The 24630-nt window shown below is 44.0% G+C and overlaps 1 protein-coding gene across 4 annotated transcripts in view; it reads left to right on the forward strand.

Moving 5' to 3' along the window:
• Positions 1-24630, forward strand: part of AP1G2 (adaptor related protein complex 1 subunit gamma 2) — a 130068-nt gene that overhangs the window by 22783 nt on the left and 82655 nt on the right. For all 4 annotated transcript variants that reach the window (XM_086923703.1, XM_086923705.1, XM_086923704.1 and 1 more), the window contains exons 3-7: positions 6158-6282; positions 6771-6912; positions 7451-7547; positions 10631-10707; positions 11589-11684. In XM_086923703.1, coding sequence (XP_086779829.1) covers positions 6158-6282; positions 6771-6912; positions 7451-7547; positions 10631-10707; positions 11589-11684 — 537 coding nt within the window. The remainder of the gene's footprint in view (positions 1-6157; positions 6283-6770; positions 6913-7450; positions 7548-10630; positions 10708-11588; positions 11685-24630) is intronic.

Here is a 24630-nt window from a genome sequence, read left to right on the forward strand (position 1 = left end):
AAGATACCTTGCTGCTTTCCTATGGACTTTTATTTCTTTACAACAACATACCTCAAGGGAACTTGGGGGTTACTTCCTCGCTCCCATGCCATCCCACCCAGCCCATCACCCTCCCAAAACACTCCTTGCCCACCCCCACTATCCCGCCACCAAACGCAAAAGTAAATGTTTTTCAACAGTCCACGTAGGTCATACGCTTCAAAATAATTTAAGTAGCTTACCCAGCAGTGTTCTTTTTCATTCTAATTATACCTCCTTTTTGGAATGCATTGCCGCCGTTTTTAATAACTACCTTGTGTGTCTCCTGTTCAGTGGTGTGAAACTGTAGCACTTACTATCCACCACTCCATGACCAATTCGGTAACCACAGCACTAGCTAATCACCACTTCTAACACTGTGCTTTTGTTGTTCTCACCACTCAGACATTCACACATATTCAGAATCTGACATCTTAAACCAGAGTTACTTGGGGGACATTCCTATTCTGTATCTGCTTTTCATACTCCTGTATCAAGCACTGCACCAGCAGTCTGGCATAGCGCTATGCAAATATGATCACTCCACTTAGGGGCGGCTCCTTAATGTGGGCGGAGGAGCGTCTCCAAACTGCTTACTCGTAGTGCGAGAAGCAGAAACATAAAATGGTATTATAAATACCATTTTGTGTTTCTGCATCTCGCACTGCGAGAAAGCAGAAAGTTTTGGTAGTAGGTGGGCGGTCCTGCTCCAGGGCAGGGGAGAGTGGCTTACCCACTGATTATGGGCGCTGACTGTTTGGTGTGCCCCAGGGCCGACCAAACCAGTCATACGCACTCTCCCTTTTCTCCATGTAGGCTACATGGAGAAAATGGCCTCCCCATATTGTGATTGGTGTCCCAGCCAATCACAACGCTTCTATTGCATTGTTGTTATTGGCTTAGGGGAGGGGAGGGAGGCTGCCTGCTTCCTGCGAGGACTCAGAGATGAGACGACGTGGGACCGGGCTTGTGAAGGTACGTTTTATTTAGTTAAAATTACCCCCCACCGCTACCCCCCACCCACGAGTCATGCCGGCCGCTATTGACTCCACTGCAAATATAAAAATAAAAAACATTGTAACTTTCAATACCAACAGCTTTAACTTTAACAAATGTTCTAGTTGCGAATAAGCATAATTTTTAAGCAAAATAAATATTTGTGGTCTTTTTCAGCCTAACGTTTATTTAATAATTTATGATCTAAGTAATTCAAAATAAATTCCTAGACCACTACAGACTGTATATATAATGCAAAATAACATGTATTTTTAATACACGTAATAATTACATAACAGATAACATGCGTATAAGGGTAATCTGTATCATAATCTTTAATCACGTTGCCACTTAAAATATCAGTTATCTAAAATATTTAAAATCATAATGACAGAGTTTGTTGTAAGTCTCACTTTGAAAAAAACATCTTTGCTAGAGGGGTTGACACTTTGTACATTTGACAACTTTGTTAGTTTGTAAAATCTGATCAGCAAAAGTTCGGGATCAGGCCAATGTACTTGTTTGTTCTTCCAGTATCCACTACACAAGGCTACGGTGTTGGGTTTGTCTACAACTTCAAAATGCTCTTTTTGGAACACTCTCCCCTTGGAGGGCCTCATCAACAACACTGTATTAGGGTTACAGACTCAGAGTGTAGTTCAGGGATTTTAAAGGAAACAGAGAATAATAAAGATAAATTATAAAAATACAATAGAAAAGAAAAAATGGCGATGAAAGAAAGGAAAATTAGAGTAAATAAGGGCAAAAGAGGAGAGAAAGGAAAAACACAAAAGAGAAGAGTAAAGATAGAATGGCAGATGAAGGAAGAGTAGACAAAATGACAAAGAATTACAAAAAAGTGGAAAGTCTGTGAAGAAAAAAGAATGACGAAGAACAAGCAAGAAAGTAAACAAAGAGTTTGCAGAAAGGAAGAAGAGCAAGAAGAATTATGCTGACGAACATTGGTGTAATGGTGGCTCTGGATTAAAGTGGCCATCAAAATGTAAAACTCCGGAATCTTTGCCAGGCCAGCCCATTCGTAGTGGTGGCTGTCTCAGGCACATAGGGTCTGCCGATAGATTTGGCATATGGTGCCAATCTCTTACATTTAATGGCTACAAATGTCATATGATGTGCATCCCTAGCATGTGATTGCAGTGGGTAGTCATGTAATCTGATCCTGAGCATGTGTGTGGAGTGGTAGATTTAAGCATTTGATGAGAAGAAACCAAATTTGTGAGATTTCTAGAAATGAAAGCTTCGTATTTTACCAGAAAGTCAGAAAGGTACTTACCAGTGGCTGAGATTAATTCAAGCATTCCATCCATCACTTTAAAAAAAAAAATCATAGTGACATCCGAAGTCTGACGGGTATGCCCAGACATGGGCTTCATGCTTTCTGCGTACTGGACCCAACCTACACCCGACTGAAGACGATTAAAAGGCCAATAACCGCCTTGGGTTGCTTGTGTTCCATGTCAGAGAGGACTTGACTAGACAGTCTGGGCAGTGCCAAGGCTGATTTGCTCATAGTGGGTCTAATCTGAGGTGGCATGTTCCGCAAATAAAGATATGGTCCGGGATGTGGCCTGAGTAATTGTTATGGCTGGATTTTCTGAGTAGATGGGATCAGCCCCTAGGGGCCCCTCCAACCCAGCCAGAACGTAATCACATCCCTCCTCAGGACCAACTATCCAGGCACCTGAGTACCTACCTGAGGATGGGGAACTCGCAATATACAAGCTCATATTATTAAAAACACCACTAAATCTATAGGGATACTAAGAATACTCACTAATTGCTAGGGATATCCATACCCTACACCACACTTATATTCACATCAGTTGGTCTCGCGGCCACTCAGACCCAGACCGGTCTACCCTAGGGCAGATATTGCGCACAATCCGGTGCGACTACACATGGGCCTGCAGAACCCAATGCTCCCTTTTCCAAACTGTTTGCAATCCTGCAAAACTACACACTAGTTCGACCTCCTAGTGCTCTCACTTATTCAAGCCACAATCCAGTGGGTATCCACACTGGTCTCCCACCCAGTGTTCTCACTAACGCCGCATATCAACGACGACCACATTCCTATGAATACCTATATATATATATATATATATATATATATTGGGAAGTCTCTTCACTAAGGGTCTGCTACTACAATATTAGGAGTTAGCCAATTAATATTGTGTGTCTCCTATTCTTGGCATCATAGGTCCACTCACTCCCTATTTATGTGATCACCACTTACTTGATTGGGATTACTCATCCATTCATGTACCTAGTAACTACCTAGGAGCTTCATTTACCTGGATTGAGCAAAAGTAGGAGATACACGCCAGTTTGTTATAAACTGGGGGGTTATTTTATTACAACAATATAAACATTTACACAGAACTGACAAAGACTATAGGTAGAACACACCGCTGAAAGAGAAAAGATTAAACATAATAGGAACACTCCGCTGAAAGGGAAAAGATTAACAATGCAAAAGCCTAGGGAATAAAGATAAGATTAAGATGTAAGTGTGATTGGTTCAGACTACCTCACCTATTAGAAGGAAGATTTCTCTCTGCCTCTGGTGGGATTAGGGCTCTCTCTCTGTCTCTCCCTCCTTCACCACATCACCACGCCTCTGGTCCAATTGCTCCAGCTGACAGCCTTCTTTGATGCTCTCTGCACTGCTTTCTCTCTCCTCATCTTCAGCAATCGTCTGCCTTCTTTCTCCATTTAAGAACTGCACTCTATTCTGCAGCTCCAGCAGACATCCTCTCTCTCTCTGCAAGCTGTTCTGTGCTCCAAGCTGTTCTGAGCACCACGCTGCACTGCACTCCAAACTGAACTGAACTGCACACAAGCTGGAATGAACACTCCTCCTCTCCTGTAGCTCGCTAATATGGAAGCTTGTCCTTTCATGGAAAGTTACGGCCAGTAACCTGCCGCCCACCAAATTCTTGTACCTCCCCGTACCAAGGACACGTTCCCAGCTGGCCAGCCTGAAGTTGTGTCTTCGGAGTGGAGAAAAATACATTCCTTCGATAGGGGCCAGCCTGAGCCGGTTCTCTCCAAGCGAACAACAGCCTTAACTATAAACTTTGCCTTTGCCCTGAAAAGCCTCTCAGCTTCATCAAGATGGAGTCCCTCTAGCTCTAGGCCTGTAGGCCTGAAAGGGGTGAAATGCTCCTTAGCTCTGTCAGAATACCTACATAAACCATACCAATGTGTCTAATATGTCAAAGCCAATAGGCAATAGACAGGTTAAAGTCAAGAATAAAGGCATATTAAGCAGCTATCCTCTTCTAGGTCTGGAAAAAGGGCTTAAAAGGGCCAACACAGGCTAAGAATACCTATACTAGATGCGAGCAAGATTAATGATCTATATCACTGCTAAATAAAGCCAAAAACTCTGCCATTACAGTAATCGACAGTGGCTGGGATTAATTTAAGCATCACTTTTTTTTATTGTTCATTGGGCTTGAATCCTAAAGTGAGCTAGCTACCTAAAAGTGAGTTCATGTTGGGTTGTTCTATGACATTAGCCGAGGGATCTGTCAGGTATCTATCACTGAGCAAGATACAAGAAGTGGTAGTGTGGTGGAATTTTCATAACTGGGTCCGATTGGAAATTGCTGGCCACACAATGCCAAGTGAACCTGCCTTAAGCAGCGAAACCTGTGAGATTTGCGCAAGACACTGGTTTTCCGTTATAGCACTCTGTACGTTTTCATATTGTTGAAGGGTGCTGTTAGCTGTTGCCCTAGCCTTACTTGGCCAACCTGCAAGCCTTTTTGGACTAGCACATTTGTTTCTCCAAAACGAAAGCTCAGATGTGCCAATTATTTGTTTAGACTGGTGTAACGAAACTTGAGGGGCCCCCCTGCAAGGTACGTCGAGGGGCCCCCTCCAGACACATTAAGGAGCTCTCCAGGCAGAGTACTGTGCTCAGGGGTCCTCTCGAATTTAGGCCCCCCCCCCGCACCGCATGGGTTGCAGGGGCCTGTGTTATGCCACTGTTGAGCCAGCAGATATGCCTTATTATGGACCTCAAGTTTGACCAACCTTCAAGCTTACTTACATTTACAAGCTCAATTTGGACAACCCCCAGTCTCTATTACACTCATTAACTTGTGTCACCAGTCTCCAAGCTTGATTAAACCTGTGCTCCAGTTTGGCCACCTTCAAGCTTATTTACTCTCTAACCTTGACTACACTGATGCGCTAACTTCAAGCATCATTACACCGTGGGGCTTTTTTGGTGAAACTGTAGGCTTTTGAAATCCTTGGCTCGTGGGGCCATATTTCAAGCTTGAAAACACCCTTTGCCTTTTGTAGCAGAAGCTTGACTAAAGGTATGGTCCTTTGCATCTAAGCTCTATTAGGGAAGCCCATTAAAACTCTGGAGCCTAAAGCCACCACAGTTCATTGTAATATGAAACGAGACCAAGTGCTTCTGCCTAGAAACCTATGTCTCTCTTCAGCCCCCAACCTAGCACCCCTTCAGATTAAAGCGCTGGTCCGCCTTGTTTATCTCGAGGCACATATAAATATCCAGGCGGAGATGTGGCCCAGCAGTTAGAGCTACCAGCTTTGTAACTGGGGAATCGGAATCAAAACCCGGCCTCAACTTAACATCCTGTGATCCTGCGTAAAATACTTAATCTTCCTGTGTCTAAGAAAATTTGTAATGTTCTATATAGTTGAGGTTACACCAAGTATTGCCAAAGAGTCATCTTGCAGACTGAGTACACAGACAGCTGAGTTCATACATCTTAACATGCTCATGGTGCCAAAAGCATAATTATCCCTGAAACTGAACACATATTGCAGACTCCTCATTCATACATTAGATATCAGTCTGGCTGCATCATACAGGCTGATGTGTTCGTCAGCAGAGCTCTCTCTTCTGCGACACCCATCTTGCAGGCTTAGGCTTCATGCAGCAGCTCTATTCCTCAGATTACTCATATCCCTCAGACCGCACATGGCGAACCATCCTTCTGATAAGCTTTGGTGTGTTTAGTTCAGTGTGTAGTGTAGCGTGCAGTGTAGTGTGAAACCTTTGTTATGCTTCCTTCTCTTGTCATTTAACCCATTTTGTATCCTCTTCTATTAACACTTTTGCAAACTTTTTTTCAAGATGGAGTGTTTAAAGCTGATTGCCTCCCAGAAGTTTACAGACAAGCGGATTGGTTACCTTGGTGCCATGCTGATATTGGATGAAAGGCAGGATGCCCATCTCCTGATCACCAACAGCATCAAAACGTGAGTTATGTGTGAGTACATGTGTGTGTTGCCTGGGCAGAGTCTATATGTATTGGACGATAAGCATGGAGGGCTGGAGATATGCGGGGGACAGCAGTGCATAACTGGATGTGGCTTTGTTGGAGAATATTTGACTGAAATAATGAATCAGTGGTTGTAGCTGAACCGTGAAATGGCTGTTTTTGAACAGGTGGATTTATGGAGGAATGGATTGTGAGTTGGAGTGAATGAGGTGGTATACGGGTGTATGAGGCAATGAGTTGGTGTGTGGGTTGGCTATTCGGTGAATATGTTAGTAGGTCCTCAGTGAACTAGAGGATTTATTTATTAATGGGTTGGTCGATTATCAAATGGTTTGATTGATGGGTTTGTTGGTTTGATTGGTTGGTGGGGTCAAAGAGCTTAGATTTTGTTTGGTAGATGTATAGGTAAATCTCTTCTCCTCCCGCTTTCTAAAGTGATTCTTGACTACCTAACTTTCTCCACAGAGACCTGAACAGCAGCGTCCAGTTTGTGCAGGGCCTGGCGCTGTGCACCCTTGGGTGCATGGGCTCTTCGGAAATGTGCAGGGACCTGGCGAATGAGGTTTCACAACTCCTCAAGACCTCCAACTCCTATGTCAAGAAGAAGGTGATTTGGATGTTGAAGGTCCATTACTTAGAATTCACGGCATGTCTTGCTTGGCTGGATGTGATATTTTACATATACTGCAGTATGATGGGTACAGCTGGCACATAGGATTTGGGAGCATGGGAATGTATGCAATGAAACCAAGACCTCTGTACTCCATGTTTCTAGGAGAAGGTTCAACTGATTTGCTCTAAAAGGGTGTATGTTTGTGCTATTTGAATAATAAAAGTCTAGCAGGCAACTGTACCGGGTCAAACCCATAGGAACAGTCATCAAGCGATTGGAAGGGTGACTGGGTCCTGAGAGCTGCAGTGGACTGTTATTTATTCTTATTTATTGATGTGTACAAAAGGGCCATTTCAAAATGCGGAATATGCTATGCATTAGCTCACAGTCAATCAGTGGAGTGTCATTGTGCAGCTGTGAATGAATACCTAACTGCAAAGGACCCGGTGCCTCTGTGTTGGTGAATTTTCGAGGCAGGTCCCAGTGATGAGACTTGGTGATCATCTTTTCATTCCATCTTCTCCTCCATCAGGCTGTGGTGTGTGCAGTTCACATCATCCGAAAGGTTCCCGACCTAATTGATATGTTCCTGCCGGCCTGCAAGAAGCTTCTAAGTGAAAGGAGTCACGGTATGTAGTAGGCAAGGAGTGTGAAGAGGCTCGTTAAAGGGTGGGATTGAGGCGAGAATCCCACAGCGGATTTAGATATTTTTAGTGCCATGGAGAACAGGTTTGGTAAGAGACCAGAGGGAAAAAAAAGTGTGGGATTGAGTTCCATTAGATATGACAGTAGAGATAACCAGGAAGTTTCTGAGGCAAAATTTTAGACTCTCCTGGAGAAATGAGCGTTGTCAGATTTATGGTCATTGAAATAGGAGTTTACATCTAAATTCTCTCAGACAACTGAGCTATTTTAACTTTCAGAGTTGAGGGAACGAAACCTATTTCAGATAGAGATGCCTACATTACAGTAGAAATGAAAACTGTATTCATTAATTTAAAAGGAATTTGTATCCCCGGTTACTTCTTGGTGGGTGGCAGAGAACATGACCAGTTCAGAATATTCACTGACATGAATCTCTTCCTGGTGAGTGTTGTCCTCGCAACAGAGGTGTTTCTGGACCTTATTGGTGTTTCGTTGAAGGGGTGTGGGTGCGTTGTGGGGGGGGCCGAGTGTGTTAAGAAACTTGCTTCTGGGCGGCATGTCAGAACTCTAAGGGGTCCTTGTTCAGCAGTTGGTACAAGCAAGGCCCTACTCCCTGAAATGGACATGTGGGGTTCAGGGTGATCTTGTTCCATACGTCATGCTATAAAAGTGTACTTGTAAAGAGTAGTTTCAGCACTTTTCTGACTTTCACTGTTACTTAGTAGCCATATCGGGCAGGGTGTAGTTTGTTGTACAGTGGTATTTCAGGACCAAGAAGTTTCCTCCTTGTCTTATCCATCTGATCCTGCTTAGGCACATTCATGTAACATTCTTGAAAACTGGTTCCTTGTGAGAACATTGTTGGATGCCAACATTTGCAGGTAATGTGGGTGTCTTTTCCAGACATCCTTGTGCACCAAGGACGTCGAACAGAATAATTTGGTGCAAAGGGAACCAAAGCAGTGATTTTAAAGACAGGACCGCGTTTAGTTTGATCATGGAGAGCTGAAAGATTGTACATGTGTCCACTGTATTTAACATGGTCCTAATGGACAAATCTTCGTTTTTTCATGGAAACCATCCAAAAACCAGCAGATGTGTACCTCTCTTTTCCTTTCATTCAAGAATAGGATGTTTTTCTTCATTCGGGTAAACATGCTATGGAGGTGCCTGATGATATTGCTTTGGGTCCCACTCCAAATGAAGATTGATCATGATATTGTAGTGCTATATCTGGAACAAAAGGTGGCAGTGCTCCAAAACCTAAACCAGAATTTTCCTGTACATGTTGGATAAGGGCAATGAGGATCCCTGTTGTAACCAGCATGCTCTTCTCTCCTAATTGTGGTAGTCTGCAGATATATCCTGAAGATTCAATCATAGGCACCTGGAAATACTTGTGCAGATATTTGTTAGCATAGAGATCTTTTTCTTGAGGATCTAAAAAGCCTGATTGTCTTGGAATACATTTTTGGTATCTGTGTGTTGCTTGCGTTTCATTTTGACCCCTCTTTCCACTATTTTGTAGGTTTGAGATGGATTATGTAGTCCAGCATAAGTTAGGGTCTGAAAATCTTTTTGAGCAGTAGGGTGCTCACTACCTGTCTCATCGTCATTGCGAGATACATTGGTTAGGGTAGGGACCAGCAAGAAGAAGAACTCCTTGAGCACCGGTGTACCGGGCTGATCATGGTGTTGAGTTTTGTGAATAAATATAGCACTTGCGTCAGGTTTGTCTGCTTGAATGCAAGAAGATTAGTGCTAATTCTAAGGGGAAGTCATCGAGCAAATGATTTGACTGTTAGTCCTTAAAACTTTAAGTTGAATCTCAGTGATGTTAGATTTCATGGAGGACAATGATATTGTGTGCATTTTTTAGAATCTGTGGGTCAGATATTCCTTGGAATATCTTGAAGAGTTCACTTGTTTAATTTCAGATTAAGTTACTTTGCTTAATATAATGGGTTTTTGTTGCTCAGTTGGTGTTTCCATAGTAGCCTCTTGTTAATTGTGCACTGTGTCTTGTCTACCTCCAATTTAGTGAAACGCCAAGAGTGTTCAAGACCGCTCTGCTGGTTGAGTTTGGATGGGAATTACCATCTCCAGTATTGCAGCGATGCTGGTAATGTTTATGGTGGTTCACAGTCATTCCAGTGTGATCCCTCTACGGAAGGTGGTTTGCACTTAATCAATGCATCATCAGATTGGTTGTGAGAGGTCTCATGCCTGAACAAGTTATTCATGGTGGCGTTCAAATATGAACATTTAAATCATTTCCAGGAGGTATTTGGGCTTGTGCCCTCAAGGAAGACCAATGCATAATTCAACCTTGAAAGCGGCATGATCTTTGGCTACACCAAGTGTATGATTGTAGAGAATGAGTCATACTTATGTGCCCTGTCTTCCTTGGAGAGGCATGTACCAACTGGTTGCAGACCAAAAGTTTGTTTATATATTACAATCGGATGCTTGCTTGCTAGATTTCTTATCGACCCACAAATTGAAGTTGCCTTCAGGAATGATCTTTTTAAACAATATATTGAGATCTGGTACTGGGCCTTGAACACCACCTAGTTAGGAGGTGCTGCACTGGTATTTGATCAGCCACTTCCACAATCAAAGATTTTTGGCATTGGTAGCAATGATTAAAAAGTCGAAGAAAAGTTAAAAGAAGCCTTTCAGTGACCTAAGGCGACTTTCGAACAGAGTACGAAGCTGTTGGAGCTTACTGGTGAATAATCTCAAGTACATCAGTTGGATAAGGGAATGTTTCTACAGAAAGCTTAGATACTTTGGATGACTGTACAGAGCGATGTAGTAACATAACATGGACAAGGGAACATTCAGGCAGAGAATTGATGTTCTAAACTAGAAGAGATAGGTATTGAACAGGGGGGATGTACATTTCAACATTGAGGCCCCACTCCTACTGGAAAGCTGCTTGAAGACTGTAATTATTTTTAAGTTGTGAAAGATTGAGGTGAGGATTTGCTATCAGTGAGGGGATCCGTAGAGGAATTCTTTGTTTCTTTTCGGTGAACCATTAGTCATGGTTGCCTTCTTTCAGGTGTACAGCATGGAGCAGTGATCCTAATGACGGAGATGTGCAAGCGGAGCCCGACTGCATTAAAGGACCTCCGAAAGGTGAGAGCAGGGACATTTCCTACATCACACGAGCTAAGAGTCCATTCTGCAAGTGTGCTGGAAAAGAGAATACGTCTGGGAACTGCTGTGATTTGTATGCAGCTTTATAAAACTTCATATAGCTTTATAAACCAGAATTATTTGAACACTAATAACACCTTTATGCATGAGGCCCCAGGCATGACCAAGGGGGAGGCCCCATGTATTTACATATAGGAGAGATTCATATAGCTTCAGCGAGGACAACTCGTGAGTGTATTAAGGCATTGTTAAAAGTAAAACCTAATTTGTGCATACTACTTTGATCACCAAGTATGAGTGTGAAGGAAGAATGAGATAATCTTCAGGTAATTGTATTTAGGAGCTCTGAGAATACCACAAGTGTGTGGATGGGCATTAGAAACTCTCCACATCTTGCATTGCCTACAGGTTGGCTTGTGTCCAGAAAATCGAAGGAAACCTTATATTAATGCTTGTGCACCTGAAAATATCCTTTTATAAATAAGGACAGAAGTTGTCAGAGAAAAGCCTTTAGTTATATATATAAATATATGGGTATTTCATATAAGTCTGTAAAGATGCACATTATAGGCCAATGGATGTGTATACAGAGACATGGCAAAGTTATATATTTCTAACGTCTGTAAAGGTGTACTGTGGAGACCAGTGGAGGTGTGTGTGTATATATATATATATATATATATGTATATATATACATACATACATAGAAACATTATAAATGTCTATAGGGGCACAGTCAATATCGCTTACAGATGCCCATGAAAGCATACTTCAAAATAGCTATGGGTGTGTAAGGGAGCACAGTAAACTTGTTTATGAAGGTGCATTTGGTAACTCCTGGCCTTTTCTCCTCTCTGTAGCTCGTCCCTCAGCTGGTTCAACTCCTGAAGAACATTGTGATGTCTGGGTACTCGCCCGAGCATACTGTGTCCGGAGTCAGCGACCCTTTTCTGCAGGTCTGTCTTTCCATATGTGCACAAAACCCCACCTTGGACCTATTCACGCATCCTCAATCTGAGATATATATATATATATATATATATATATATATATATATATATATATATATATATTTTCATCGATAACATCACTGATATCATCCTTAATGCTGTATTGACATTGCTCGATAAATCATCACATAATTTAAAAGAAAGACAGTTGTTAGTAAGGGGCCTGTAGATATATAAAAACAGAGAACTGCTGTGTGTACCCGTGTGGGTGAATATACTGGAAATAGTGTAAGCCCTGGAAGCAAGTGTGGCTGTGCATTGTGAGTTATATGGTGCATTGTTTACCAACTTGTAAAGTTTTGAGAGTTAGTAGCACTCTGGCTGGACAGTCCTGATGTGGGTTGCAGGAGCATATTTCAAAATGGGTGTGATTTTCAGCCGAACCCTGTTGAAAAACATATGAGAGAAAATACAAGCTTCTGTTCACAGTAGCAGTAGATTATTAAACAGTGGATGTATGGGCATGTGCCAATATTAAATAGTTGTTCTACTGTTCTATAGAAAAATACTATGTAAAGAGGATGTTTATAAGGTGTGGATGTTTATTTCCAGAAATCCATGGAAGATATTGTGGTATTGCAGACTGTTGAATAATATAGAATGTGAGGGTGACCCACTTAGAGGTGGTTTAACTCTGTGTGGTTGTAACCAACGCTGTTAGGTTGTATACTATAGTGCACATCTCATGTATGTGTGTATTGTATTTTACCAAAATTTGGAGGGTTGACTATAGGACCTGGCTGAATGTGTTGTTGTAATGGCTAATGCACACCTGTCAGCCTCTTGACTTAAAATTGGGGATCATGTAAAATCTTCAAAAGGGTGATCCCATTAAGGTGAGTAGAGAACAAACACTTTTTTGAAGGGTGCTGAAGGTCTATAAAGTAGGTGACCCCATTAAATTCTGTGGAAACATTTTGTTTGCTAGTTGAGTGAATACCACTATCAAGATGGTAACATCCACCAAATGTGGGTGAATTGACAAATATGCTATGTGTCCAGCATTTTGTCAAAGGTTATGTCCATTATCAGTTAATTGGTTCTACAAACTTGGGCTCAGGTGTAGTTTGTTGACTAAATGCCGGTCCAGAAATCCTATGGCACACTGTCACAATCCCTGGATAATGTTATCAGTGATGTCAGCAATGATTTTATTTACCATGTAATAAATGATGTAATATGTGAAATTATAAACTGTCCCTGACACGGCAGGCACATGCTACAGTTAGTTCACTAGACTATAATTTTCTAACGTGAGTGGTTTTTCGTTTTTTAAGCGTTAGTTCTTATCTCATTTCACCACCTAACTATTACATCACTTTAACATTAGTTTTTTTTTTTACAGTAGATTTATAGGTTTTTGATCTTATTTAAAGGGAAGCATCGGCATAACCCCCAAGGGCAACCAGTGCCATTCCCTTCCAAGAGGGGCCAACCCCACTCTGTGCAGCAGGGGTTGGTCGCAGGCCTTGCCCCCAGTTCCCACAGGTAGCCAACCGAAGATCAAGTGCAGTCAGGGTTGGCCGCAGGCATGGCTATCCACCCCTCCCCACCCCCATGGGCTGCCAACCCCCACTGCGCACAGCCTTCTCATATCCTTAGGCAATGAGCTAGGGGCTGCCCAGGCCCTGTGCAGAGCTCCCCATAGGTGGCCAATCTCCTGGATGGGCAGCCAAACCCTCTAACACCCCCCTTCCGCCACGACTGGATACAGCCTTCAACTGTGTGTAACAGTGGGTTGTCCCTACGCTCATCCCTCTGTATGCCAGCCTTCACTGCACATGGCAGAAGCCTTGCAAAGTATGTGGTAGCTGCACCCAATGAAATTAAAGGACAAAGGGATTTGTAAAGTGCACTACTGCCCGGGGGCATCTAGGCGCCAGTCTCCGATAGGTAAACTGCATGAAAGAGGAAGATAATACTAGAGATTAAATAACCATGTTTAAGTGCCTTCCTGAAAGCAAACAGATTAGTAATCCCTTTCAGCATACAAGGGAAAGAGTTCCATAATCTGGTGGTGCCTACAACAAAGCCTCTGCCGCCCCAGTTGGCTTTCCTGAATGTTGGCACAAAAAGATTGTGTTCTGCAGTGGAACGAAGCGGTCTGGATGGAACATACCATTGGAAGCAGTTCCTGAAATATTCAGGACCATTGCCCTGAAGAGATTTAAAAGCCATGCACAGTGCTTTAAAAGCTATACGCTTATTAACTGGAAGCTAATGTAGATAACTAAACGCAGAAGAAGCGGATATGTATTTAGGGATACCTAGGAGAAGGCGTGCAGCCGCATTCTGCTCATTGTGAATTTTGTTCACGGATTTCTTCCTGATGTTAACAAACAGGCCATTGAAGTAGTCAACCCGTTAATGTACTAAGGCAGACGCCAATGTTTTTCAAAGGTCGGGAGGGATAAAAGGAAATATTTCTAAGGAGTTGTATGGTGAAAAAAGATGCCGATGCAACAGCATTAACATGTCCCTCAAAGGATAGGTTATTACTAAAGTTTACTCCGAAGATTCCTTACTTTGTCAACTGGAGAGGGTAAGGTTCCTAATTCCCGAGGCCACCAGCAAGGGGACCAGAAGGTGGTGTTTCTTCCAAAAAGTATGACCTCAGTTGTGCTAGAATTAAGCTTTAAGCAGTTTGAGGCCATCCATTTGCAGGCCTGGAGAATGCAGTCCTGAAAGCGCAAGGCAGTTTCATTAGGGTTGTTGGCTAACGGTGTATCATTGGCGTAGGATACTACCGTAAATTCATAGGATTTGATCAGTTTAGCCAGCGGGGCCACATAAATATTAAAAAGAGTGGGACTTGGTGACGAACCCTGTGGTACGCCGCATGGTAGGGAAAAGGTAGAAGAGAGGTAATCTTCCAGAGCCCCAAACTGCTCACGATTCTCAAGAAAGGATTTCAGTAGAGAAGGAGCAAGACCTTTTATCCCAATAGCTGCAAGACTGTCCAAAAGTGTGTTGTGGTTGATCATATCGAACACTGCCAATAGGACTAATGCCGCACTGCTTCCTAGGTTGACATTCGTATCACTTGTTCTGAAGCTATAATCAAGGGAAGTTCGGTGGTATGCTGGCTTCTAAAGGCGAACGGCATTAAGTCGAGAAGTCCATTGGTTTCTGTGTAGGCCCGGCTCCCATCTCCCTGCACACTGCCTTAAACTCTGAGCAGTGGTGGGTTGTCCTGCATGCAGCTTACAGGAGGCTGCCCACTGTGTTTGGCTGACAGCCTGCACAATGATGATTGGCTGCAGGGTCTGATCTATGGCCGGATACCTCTAATTTTTGTCCATACGTTTTTTGGTACCAAGTTACCACACTGGTACTTCGTTGAGCTACCCAGTTCCAACAGCTGTTTGTGTATGTATTATGTATTTATCTGAATGGCAAATCAGAGGCCACTAGTGTAAGCAAAAAAACAGGTGCTCATTTTGCCCCAATAAATAAGCCCCCAGCTATATCTAAATTTATGGTAATGTTGCTATTACCAGCTACAATAATGCATTTCCCAGAAGTGGCATTACTGCGAATTGTCCAGTATATTGTAAATTGAGGGCATGAAGGGACACATAAATAAACAACAATGGGATGCCTCGGGAAGGTAAATAGATGATATGCAAGCACTGCAAGAGAATTTAAGAGAGATGAACAATCCCAAACACTAGGTTTCCTATGCACAAACTGCATTTTGAAGTATTAGTAATACTTCAAAAGTGCTACTACCTTACAGGAAATGCCATTCACAAACCTATGTGCGAAGGCCTATGCCTCTACCTCTCCTATCGTATATGTGCGGTGATCTTCGCCTAACTGCAGAGATCTCTGCACATGCAGGTATACTTTTCTGTAGTAAAGGTAGGAGGTAGGGCGGAGTAGTTGGATAATGGGCAATATTTACAACTAAATGAGTGGTTCTGGGAGCAGTAAAAAGGGGTGATGGGGGCTAATGAGGGGTTTAGTGAGGGACGTGCATTCATCCACAGACAAGTAAGCCCCTTTTAAAATTACTAGGGACAAAAGGGACCCATAACAGCCATAAATGTACTACAGCTCAGAGCTGCAGTAAGTCCAGCAGTACCCATGGCCACTTTGAGGCACGGCAACACTGCCCCTTGGAAAATAATAGAAGCATGGAATTCATTTAAAACCCCACAAGAAATAATTTTAAAATTAATATGCAACTTAAAACAATATATATAGCATATATATATATATATAAACGTTTTTTATGTTAAAAATTAAATATAAATTATAAATAAAAAATATTTTGAAATTGTAATGAATTTTTCAATTAAAAAATAAATCTACCTGATACTAAACTTTTAGTAACCTTTTTATAATAAATATAACATTTTACTTTAGGTGAGTTTGGTAAAAAACACTTTAGAAGAATTTGAATTTAAAATATATATAAAATTAATGAATGTTAAAATGTTACATAGGAAAATTGTAATTATTTTTTTACTTTATTAACCATTGGAATAATGCTGCCAACTTTTACTTGCTGTTGCTGGCTTTTTATGAATATGACTTTTTAAATGGAAGCTTCATTTGTTATCATCTATACATACTGACTTTTAATGAATTTAACATTCTAAATGCAATCTTGAACCTTTTAAATGTTTTGTACTTGCAATGGTTTATTTTTAAATCACGCCACAAAGATTATTATTATTATTATTATTATTATTATTATTATTATTAAATACTTTAATAACCATTATTCATTTCCTTCTACTGTTCCATAGGAAGATCTATGCCTCGATTGATGCGCATATACAAACACTGAGTGGGGGGTTTAGAGACACTCCTATAGAAACACTTGTGGAAATGTTATTCCATGTGTGGGGCTTGCCCCTCTTCTGCTTCATGCATTGAGGGTGATTGGTCACTTATCAAAGTGGCTGCCTCCAGGTATTCCTGGCCTCACACCTTTCCTTTCTTTGTGGGGGCAAAATTGTATCCTGGCCCTTTGCTGTTCTTCTAATTTACTGGAATTTTGCTCTACTGCAAATTGCTTAATCCTGTGCTGCCATCTGCTGAACCTTTCCAGTAGACAAGTTTTTTTTCCAGATTCATTTTTAGGTCTCGCCTGAGACACTGCATGTGCTGTCACTTGAGACATTTTGTTAACTAAAACTGGCTTGGAGCCCTCCCATTCCTTACCCTTTCATTGGTTTACTTGTCATTCTTATTTGCTGGCTCCTGACTGATCAGCACGTGCCAGTTTCACTTTCTCTTCGTTCATTTCTCCCTTCCGTGGAGCAATGACCAAGTATAGATAGCTTCTTTATGATTAGGTTGTTTCCGCTGGCATCGTGCTGGGATGAAGGCACTTTTTTTTTCTTTTTCTTCCCACGTCGTTGTTGCTTGTTTTCCCATACCCAGTGCAGCATTGTTTAAAATGTAGGCTGAAAATCCCAGCTTGCGGGGCTGTTGTGTCAATGGCTAGTACTGACGGAGGTGCCACAATTGACAATAAACCACTTCACATCGATAGAAATTGTGCAGTTTACATTCAGGCCCACAACTCCGCCCCCCTTTCTCCTGAGGTTGAAGGTGAACACTAATATGGGGTACAGAGAATTTGTATTCTTGTAATGGTAAGGGAGTCTGTCAGTATGTATTTGACCCGAAATGCTGTGATCCAGAGGATTCTATTTGGGAACCAGCTACTTTTGTGGAAGCGACTAGTCCTGTGGCCAAATTTCATGCTGATTTTTCCTTCCAAACCTCCACCCTGGGCGGGATATTTTTTAAATGGGGGTATCATCACAGTCTAATGTCCAAGAGGCCAGTGACACTGCATCTAGGCCGGTTGGCTCTTCGGATTCATCTACCTTATACTACTGCTCGACCATAGGTATTGCTGTCCTCCGGCTTTATAAGACCTCAGCCATGCTGGCTGTTTCAGGAGTCCTGGCAAGTGTTGGATTTGGGGATTGAGTTAGGCTGCATCCCTACATGGATGGATGAATTCTATTGTGTCCCATCACTTCTATTGGTGCTTTTGCACAAGTTGTGTAGACTTATTTCACTTGTGGAGCCTGCCCCGCCCCTTTTTTGTCAAATGATCAGTCCTGATTGGTTATGTATAAAATAGTCTACCTCAAACTATTCTTTGCCTCATAACTATTTGTTCTGCATGGAGCAACATGGTCCCCGGGCCCTCTGTTGCACTTATTACATCCCAGATCCCTGCTCTACCCTTTTCCTTGATCATGCAGTGGAATCTGCTGGTCCTTAGAAATAGCCTCTAGCTGACTGGTTTTGTTTTGAAATTCATTTTTGTACATTGGCTTATTACACCTTATTTTTGCTGAGTAGTGAAGAAACTGCTTTGGGTTGCTTCCGAGTATTGCTCATGAGTTAAGTGTACCTTGTATGGGACTGTGTCTGAAGCTCAGCCTCTTATGGTATAGAACTGTGTTAATGTATATTTAGATTAATTGTGTTCCTTTGATTATTTCCTGGCTCTTCTACTTGGACATGTTATTGAGATCTCAGTTTTCCCCTCCCATTTGAAGTCCTATACGGTAATGGGTAGATTGGACTGATCTTGCATAATAATTTATGAATTTCTTCTATTCTGATCATCTCCTCTGTCATTTCAACTTGGAGACTGCCCCCCCTTTATTTTCATTGGTTGCTCCTGATACCGGGAAGTCCCATTGGGTGGGGAGGAGGGGTGTCTTATTCAACTGAAACTGCCTTCTTGGACATTTCCATGCGTAAGCATGACCGTGGGCTTCATGAGGTAAAGATCTTTGCAGAATTCACCCAGTTGCTAATCAAATTCTTAGTGTCAGGCTATTCAGCTTTTCTATCCGCTTCATGTCTGGCATTTCCTTTTGGTTGGATCCCCTGGGCCTGTCCAGATCCCTGCTACAATAGATAATATCACCTTCATACTAGCTGTGCTAGGTTTGGATGTACTGCCCCTTGGGCAGAACTCAGAAGCCGATTCCTCGGATACCAGCGTATTACTCTGAACTTTCCAATCACTCATGCTCTCTGGCTCGCGTACGCTGGCAGCTAATCCCACAACAGCAGTCTTCAATTATTCTGGAACCAGTTACACTATCACCAGTTACATCAACCTGTTGTTCCTTAAGGAGATGTTGAGTCTACTTCCTCAAGCCCTCCAAACATGTGGCTTGCCCTGTGCTCTTCTGAATACCGCACATACCTGTAGACATGGTTGGCCCTTACTATCACGGAGATGGCACTTCATGGTGACACTTACATATACATATACTTTGATGCGGTCTCAGAGAGATCTGTAACTCATGCACGTAGAGGTCTTCCTGAGGGCACACGTAGTGTACTGCAACAAGACGCAGGCATAAACAACACTGAGCTAGGATTTCATGGAACATTTACAGAAACATTGAGCAGGAAATTTAGGGAAACTTATAGACAAAGCAGGGGTTTTACATAACATAATAAGCAACGGTTTCGGGGAGCTGCACTGGCATGCAAACACTGCAGTGGGGGGGGGGGCATAGTTGCAAGCATTTAAACACATAGCCCTCATTACAATTATCCTAGTGCTAGCCCTGTTAAGTCCGCCCTCCTCACCCTCGCCCCAGAGTTACCTAAACGTTGGACATCATTAACTCTGTCGGGTGGAGTTATTGAGGTTCCCCTCAATAACCAGAACTACTGGTGGAGTCGGCAATTTCCATCCCAATGCTCCCGGTAATTTCTTATTATTCCCCTGTTTAGGCCCTGAGTTTTAGGTTTGAAAATACCAATTGTAGGCTTACCAGGAGATTACTTGGATAGTTGGCTTCATTGTCACTCATTTGTTTGCTTCTGACTCAATGTCTTTCCTTGTCACCGTTTGTGTTTGTCCCTTGCACAGATCAGTGCCTCTTTACCATCTCTCTGATTGGCTGGCTTCTATCCTTCCTCTGCTCACTTTTAGGGAAACATTTTTGTTTGGTTTTGGCTTAGCACTGCGGGAGAGTGCTTCTGTTTTCCAGCTCTGTAATACTGCACCCTAAATAACTGCCTCTCGCACTGATGTCTCCCCTGATCTGCTGCCTTGTGAGCTTCTTACCTTGCCCTCCGTGTTGCTTCCCCCTAGTGTGCGGCTTCTCACCCCCGCTTGCTCCCCGTAGCTAAACCCTCCACCCCCACACTTTGCGTATCTGATTTTTTTATTTATGTATTTTTTGGAAGGTAATGGAGGAAATTGCTGCTGGCTGCTCTGCCTTGAAAAAGTGCTACTTCAGTTTCATATTTCATTATTTCTTTTATTTACCGATCCATCTCAGATTGGATAAATTGAATACAAATTGGCTTCCGTGTCATTTCCTAGGCAACCTTTTGTGGTGACACATGCGCAGGGCTACAAAATGACTGTAGCAAAGGGACCCCGTCCATAGAAAATGTCCCCTCAACAAAGGATTGGTGGGTCGCTGATTCTGCAACTCTCCCCTCTCTCCACTTATCGCAGAACGAGTGGGCCTCGGAAACAGAACCATTTTGGAAAACACAGAGCGATGTCGAGGAGGACGGCTCCTTTAATTGTGCCTATTCCACGTTTGAAGCCCCGCCCATGGAGGAAGTAGGTACGGCCGGATTCGTCAAAAAGGGAGGGGCATCTGACTTGACGTGTGACATCACCAATGAGGAAGTAGAGCGGCTGGAGTTTGTGAATCACAAATTTGCTAGCATTGGCGACAAGAATTTGCAATTCTATTAAGGACACGGAGGCGAGGATTATGCTCCTCAATCTTTACTAGAAGCTCACAGCAGCCAATGAAAATGCTTGCTTTTCATTCAAAATAACGTTAAACACTACATATCCCATCATGTCTCACATATAGGCACGCCCCCCTAGTCCATAAGAGGCCTCTGCCTGCCGCCATCTTCCTCTTTCTTTCCGGCGAACAGCTCCAACAAAAACTTGGAAAACTTCTTAACTCTTACAACGGGAAGGAACAACATCTTCAGGCGAAATATCCTGGCATTCGTTGAGCTTCAGTCGCTCTTTTTATCGGAACCTGAAAGAAAGGATATGAGACCGTAACCACCATAACCACTGGGTGGGCAAGCATTTATATATACATATACATGCCGGGTGGGATAATCCTCGCCTCCGTGTCCTTAATAGAATTGCAAATTCTTGTCGCGAATGCTAGCAAATTTGTGATTCTATGTCAGGACCGGAGGCTTCTGATTATGCTTGTTTAACGCTTATTAAAAACTACAGAGGTAATATCCCCCACCGGCTTATAATAAAATGTCTTGAAGGTCGATTCTGACGACCAGTCTGCACTACGCATGATATCATGAATGCTGGAACCCAACATGAACGACTTCGATGCCATAGCACCCCTGACAGAGTGCGCACCAAAAATGGTGATGTCAATGCCAGCTTCTTTCATAACATAACGAAGCCATCTGGCAATGGTGGCCGCAGCCACTGCTTTGAAAGGCTTCTGCAAGGCTATCAAGAGCTGCGAACAGCCCTGAGGCCTAACAGCCGCTGTACATTCCTCATAAGTCTTTAGACATTGCACAACACATAACTTTTCATTCTCCTGAAATGCATTATAAGAAACATGAGTAGATAATGTCTTAGTGCGTCTAATGATTTGAAAAGAAACTCCTTCTGGAGTAAATACTCTACCTGTTAAGTCCAGCGAGCGTACATCTGATGACCTCCTGCAAGCCGAAAGGCAAAGCAACATGGCTAGCTTGGCCGATAATTGCTTTCTGGATAGAAGGGAATTCGCTGGCCATTTGTCAAATAAGTCCAAAACCCGAGATACGTCCCACAATCTGGAGTATTTTGGTTTAGGAGGATTCTCCACCCTAATGCCTTTTAGCAATTTGCAAACGACCAGGTGCATACCTATTGGCTTCCCATCCAGCTGGACATGGCCCTCTGAAATGGCAGATCTGAAGTTGTTGACCGACCTATAGGCCAAACCCTGTGACGCCTTATCCGTCAGGAAATTCAGCACATGGGGTAAGTCGGCCCCCACGGGATCCAGGTGTCGTTCCACGCACCAATCCACCCAACCTTTCCAGGCCGAGGAGTACCGTTTCCTCGTGGAAGGTGCCCAGGCCTGCTTGATGAAATCTGCAGCCTTTCTCGAAATCCCTGGCACTTGCCACTGTTGCCTGAAAGCCTCCAGGCCATCAGCTGAAGCCTGCCTTCCATTATCAGAGGGTGCCTCTCCCGATGAGGGCCCAGCAACAGCGTTGTCGACTCCGGGAGGAGTCTGGGAAGGTCGCAGCTCCACTGCATCAGCTTGGGGAACCAGGACTGCGACGTCCACCAAGGCGTCACCATGACCACCTCTGCCCTCTGCCTGATCACTTGCGACATCGCTCTGGGGATCAGCAAGAAGGGGGGGAAGGCATATTGCATCCCCTGTGACCAGTCCTGGAGAAACGCGTCCGTCGCTTGCGCCAACGGATCCGGCCTCCAACTGAAGAAGCGAGGAATTTGGAAGGTCAGTCTCGACGCGAATAAATCCGTCTCGAACGGACCTCAAATCTCCTCCAGCCACTTGAACATCCTCGGGATCAACTTCCAGTCGCTGTAGTCCCTGAGGTATCTCGAGTTCCAGTCCGCTACCTGATTGGACTGACCCGGGAGATATTCCGCAATGATTGATATCTGATTGCGAAGGCAGTAATGCCAAAAGTCTTTGGCTATCTGCACAAGCATGGACGACCTCGTGCCTCCCAACTTGTTGATGTATCTCACTGCCGAAATATTGTCCAGACGCAGGAGGATACAACAGGATGTCTGCTTCGGGGACAACGTTCTCACCGCGAACAACCCCGCGAGCAGTTCCAGACAGTTGATATGAAGGGAAAGCTCTTCCGGGGACCATCTCCCTCCTGTGGAGATGTCTCCACAACGCGTGCCCCAGCCCCATCGGCTGGCGTCGGACTCTATTGTGATTTCTGGGAGAGAACCGAAGATCGCTCGGCCGTTCCAAGCGTCGACGTGTCCCAACCACCATTGCAATTCTGTCCTCACCTCCTGCGTGAGGGGAATGTTGTCTGAATACGAGAGACCCTTCTGAAGATGTCTGATCTTCAACTGTTGCAGAGCCCTGTAATGTAGCGGGCCCGGGAATATCGCCTGGACTGAAGACGCTAGAATTCCTACCATTCTTGCCAGTGCCCTGAGGGAGACAGTCTGGCTGTTTAGCAGCTTCCTGATCTCCCTCTTTAGATCCTTTAGCTTGTCCTTTGGAAGGCACAACTGGGCTATCACCGAGTTCACCGTGAACCCTAGGAAATCTATGACTTGTGAGGGAATCATGACCGACTTCTTGGAGTTTATCACAAAACCCAGATCCTGCAAAATAGTCGTGGTCAGCTGGAGGTGCCGCAAAAGAGTCTGCTGGCACTGGTCCACTATCAGTATATCGTCGAGGTATATGATGAGGCGAATACTCCTCTCTCGGAGGTACGCCACTACCGGCTTCATCACTTTGGTGAAGCACCAAGGAGCCGAGGAGAGCCCGAAAGGCAGAACTAAATATTTGTACCATTGGTTTCTCCACCTGAACTGCAGAAACCTGCGATGCGGGGGAAAAATCGGAATAGAGAGATACGCGTCTTTCAGGTCCAGCCGGTCCATCCAATCTTCCACCTGCAGAAGATCTGTTAAGAGATGGATGCCCTCCATCTTGAAGTGATTGTACGTCAGAAACTGATTGAAGTCCCTGAGATTCAACACCAGTCTGTTTCCGCCCCCTTTTTTCTGTATAACAAAGATATTGCTGAAGAAACCGCGAGGACCTTGAAGGCTCGGTGCTGTTTGTGCAGCAAGGTCGCAATCTCTTCGTCTATAAAACTGGCCTCTAGTTGGGAAAAACGGAGAGCTGAGGGTATGTTTGACTGAACAGGACGTGAGTAAAACTCCAAGTGAAAGCCCTGAACCGTCTGTAAGACCCAGGCGTCCTGTGTAAGTTCTTTCCACCGCCCCAGGCAGTGCTGAGTCCGACCCCCCCAAAGGAAGAAGGGAAATATCTGAAAGTCTCACCTGAGCTCTGTTGGTGCTTGAAGTTCCCCCTGCCATTTCCGGATTGGTAACTGTTCTTGCTGAACCTCCTACGGGAGGGGTAGAAGGTCCCTCCACGGGTGGAGTCAAAGTCATTTCTGCCCCTTCCGAAGTCGCCTCTATGGGAGCCTGGAGGACCTCCTCGGCCTGACGAGCGACCCCGCCTCGTCCGGCCCTGTGAAAAACACCCTGGTTCAATGCGCGTTTGATGCCCGATTGGGCTTTGGCCAACGCCGTAAAGGTACCTACGTACTTGGAGACGTCTTTGACGAACTTGTCACCAAACAGAAGGCCCTCTGCAAGGGGCCCCGGCTCTGCGTCCGCGAGCTCTGTTAGATTGGAATCCATTTTCATGAGCAACGACTTCCTCCTCTCCGCCGAGACGGCACAATTAGCGTTGCCCAAAAAACAGATGGCCCTTTGGGTCCATCCGGCCAGCACGTCTGGATCTATGATGACAGAGGTCTCCTTGGCCACTAAGGCCATCTCCAAGATTTTTGCCAAGGGGCCGATGGCATCCAGCATCTTGTCCTGACACCCCTTCCAGTTCTAAGCCTCTCTTCGGATCCTTCGTGAACTTCTTTAAAAAGGTGAGAAGGTTGCGGTCTATCTCTGGCGTTTCTGCCACTTGATTCGGGATGTCGGGTCTGGGGCATTGTGACCGCAAACGATTCCTTACTTCCCTGGGGAAACCCTTGCATAAGTTCTCATGAATATAGGCCGTCACCGCCGTAGGCGGCACCCAGTTCTGTGACCTGGGGTGTACTATTTCCGACGGGTCAAAGGTGAAGGGGGTATGAGCCGGCGCAAGGCTCTTGGGCTGCGCCGATTTTGCCTTCT

The sequence above is a fragment of the Lissotriton vulgaris genome, chromosome 5 (genome assembly GCF_964263255.1).
Source record: "Lissotriton vulgaris chromosome 5, aLisVul1.2, whole genome shotgun sequence".
NCBI classification, from domain to species: Eukaryota; Metazoa; Chordata; class Amphibia; order Caudata; family Salamandridae; genus Lissotriton; species Lissotriton vulgaris.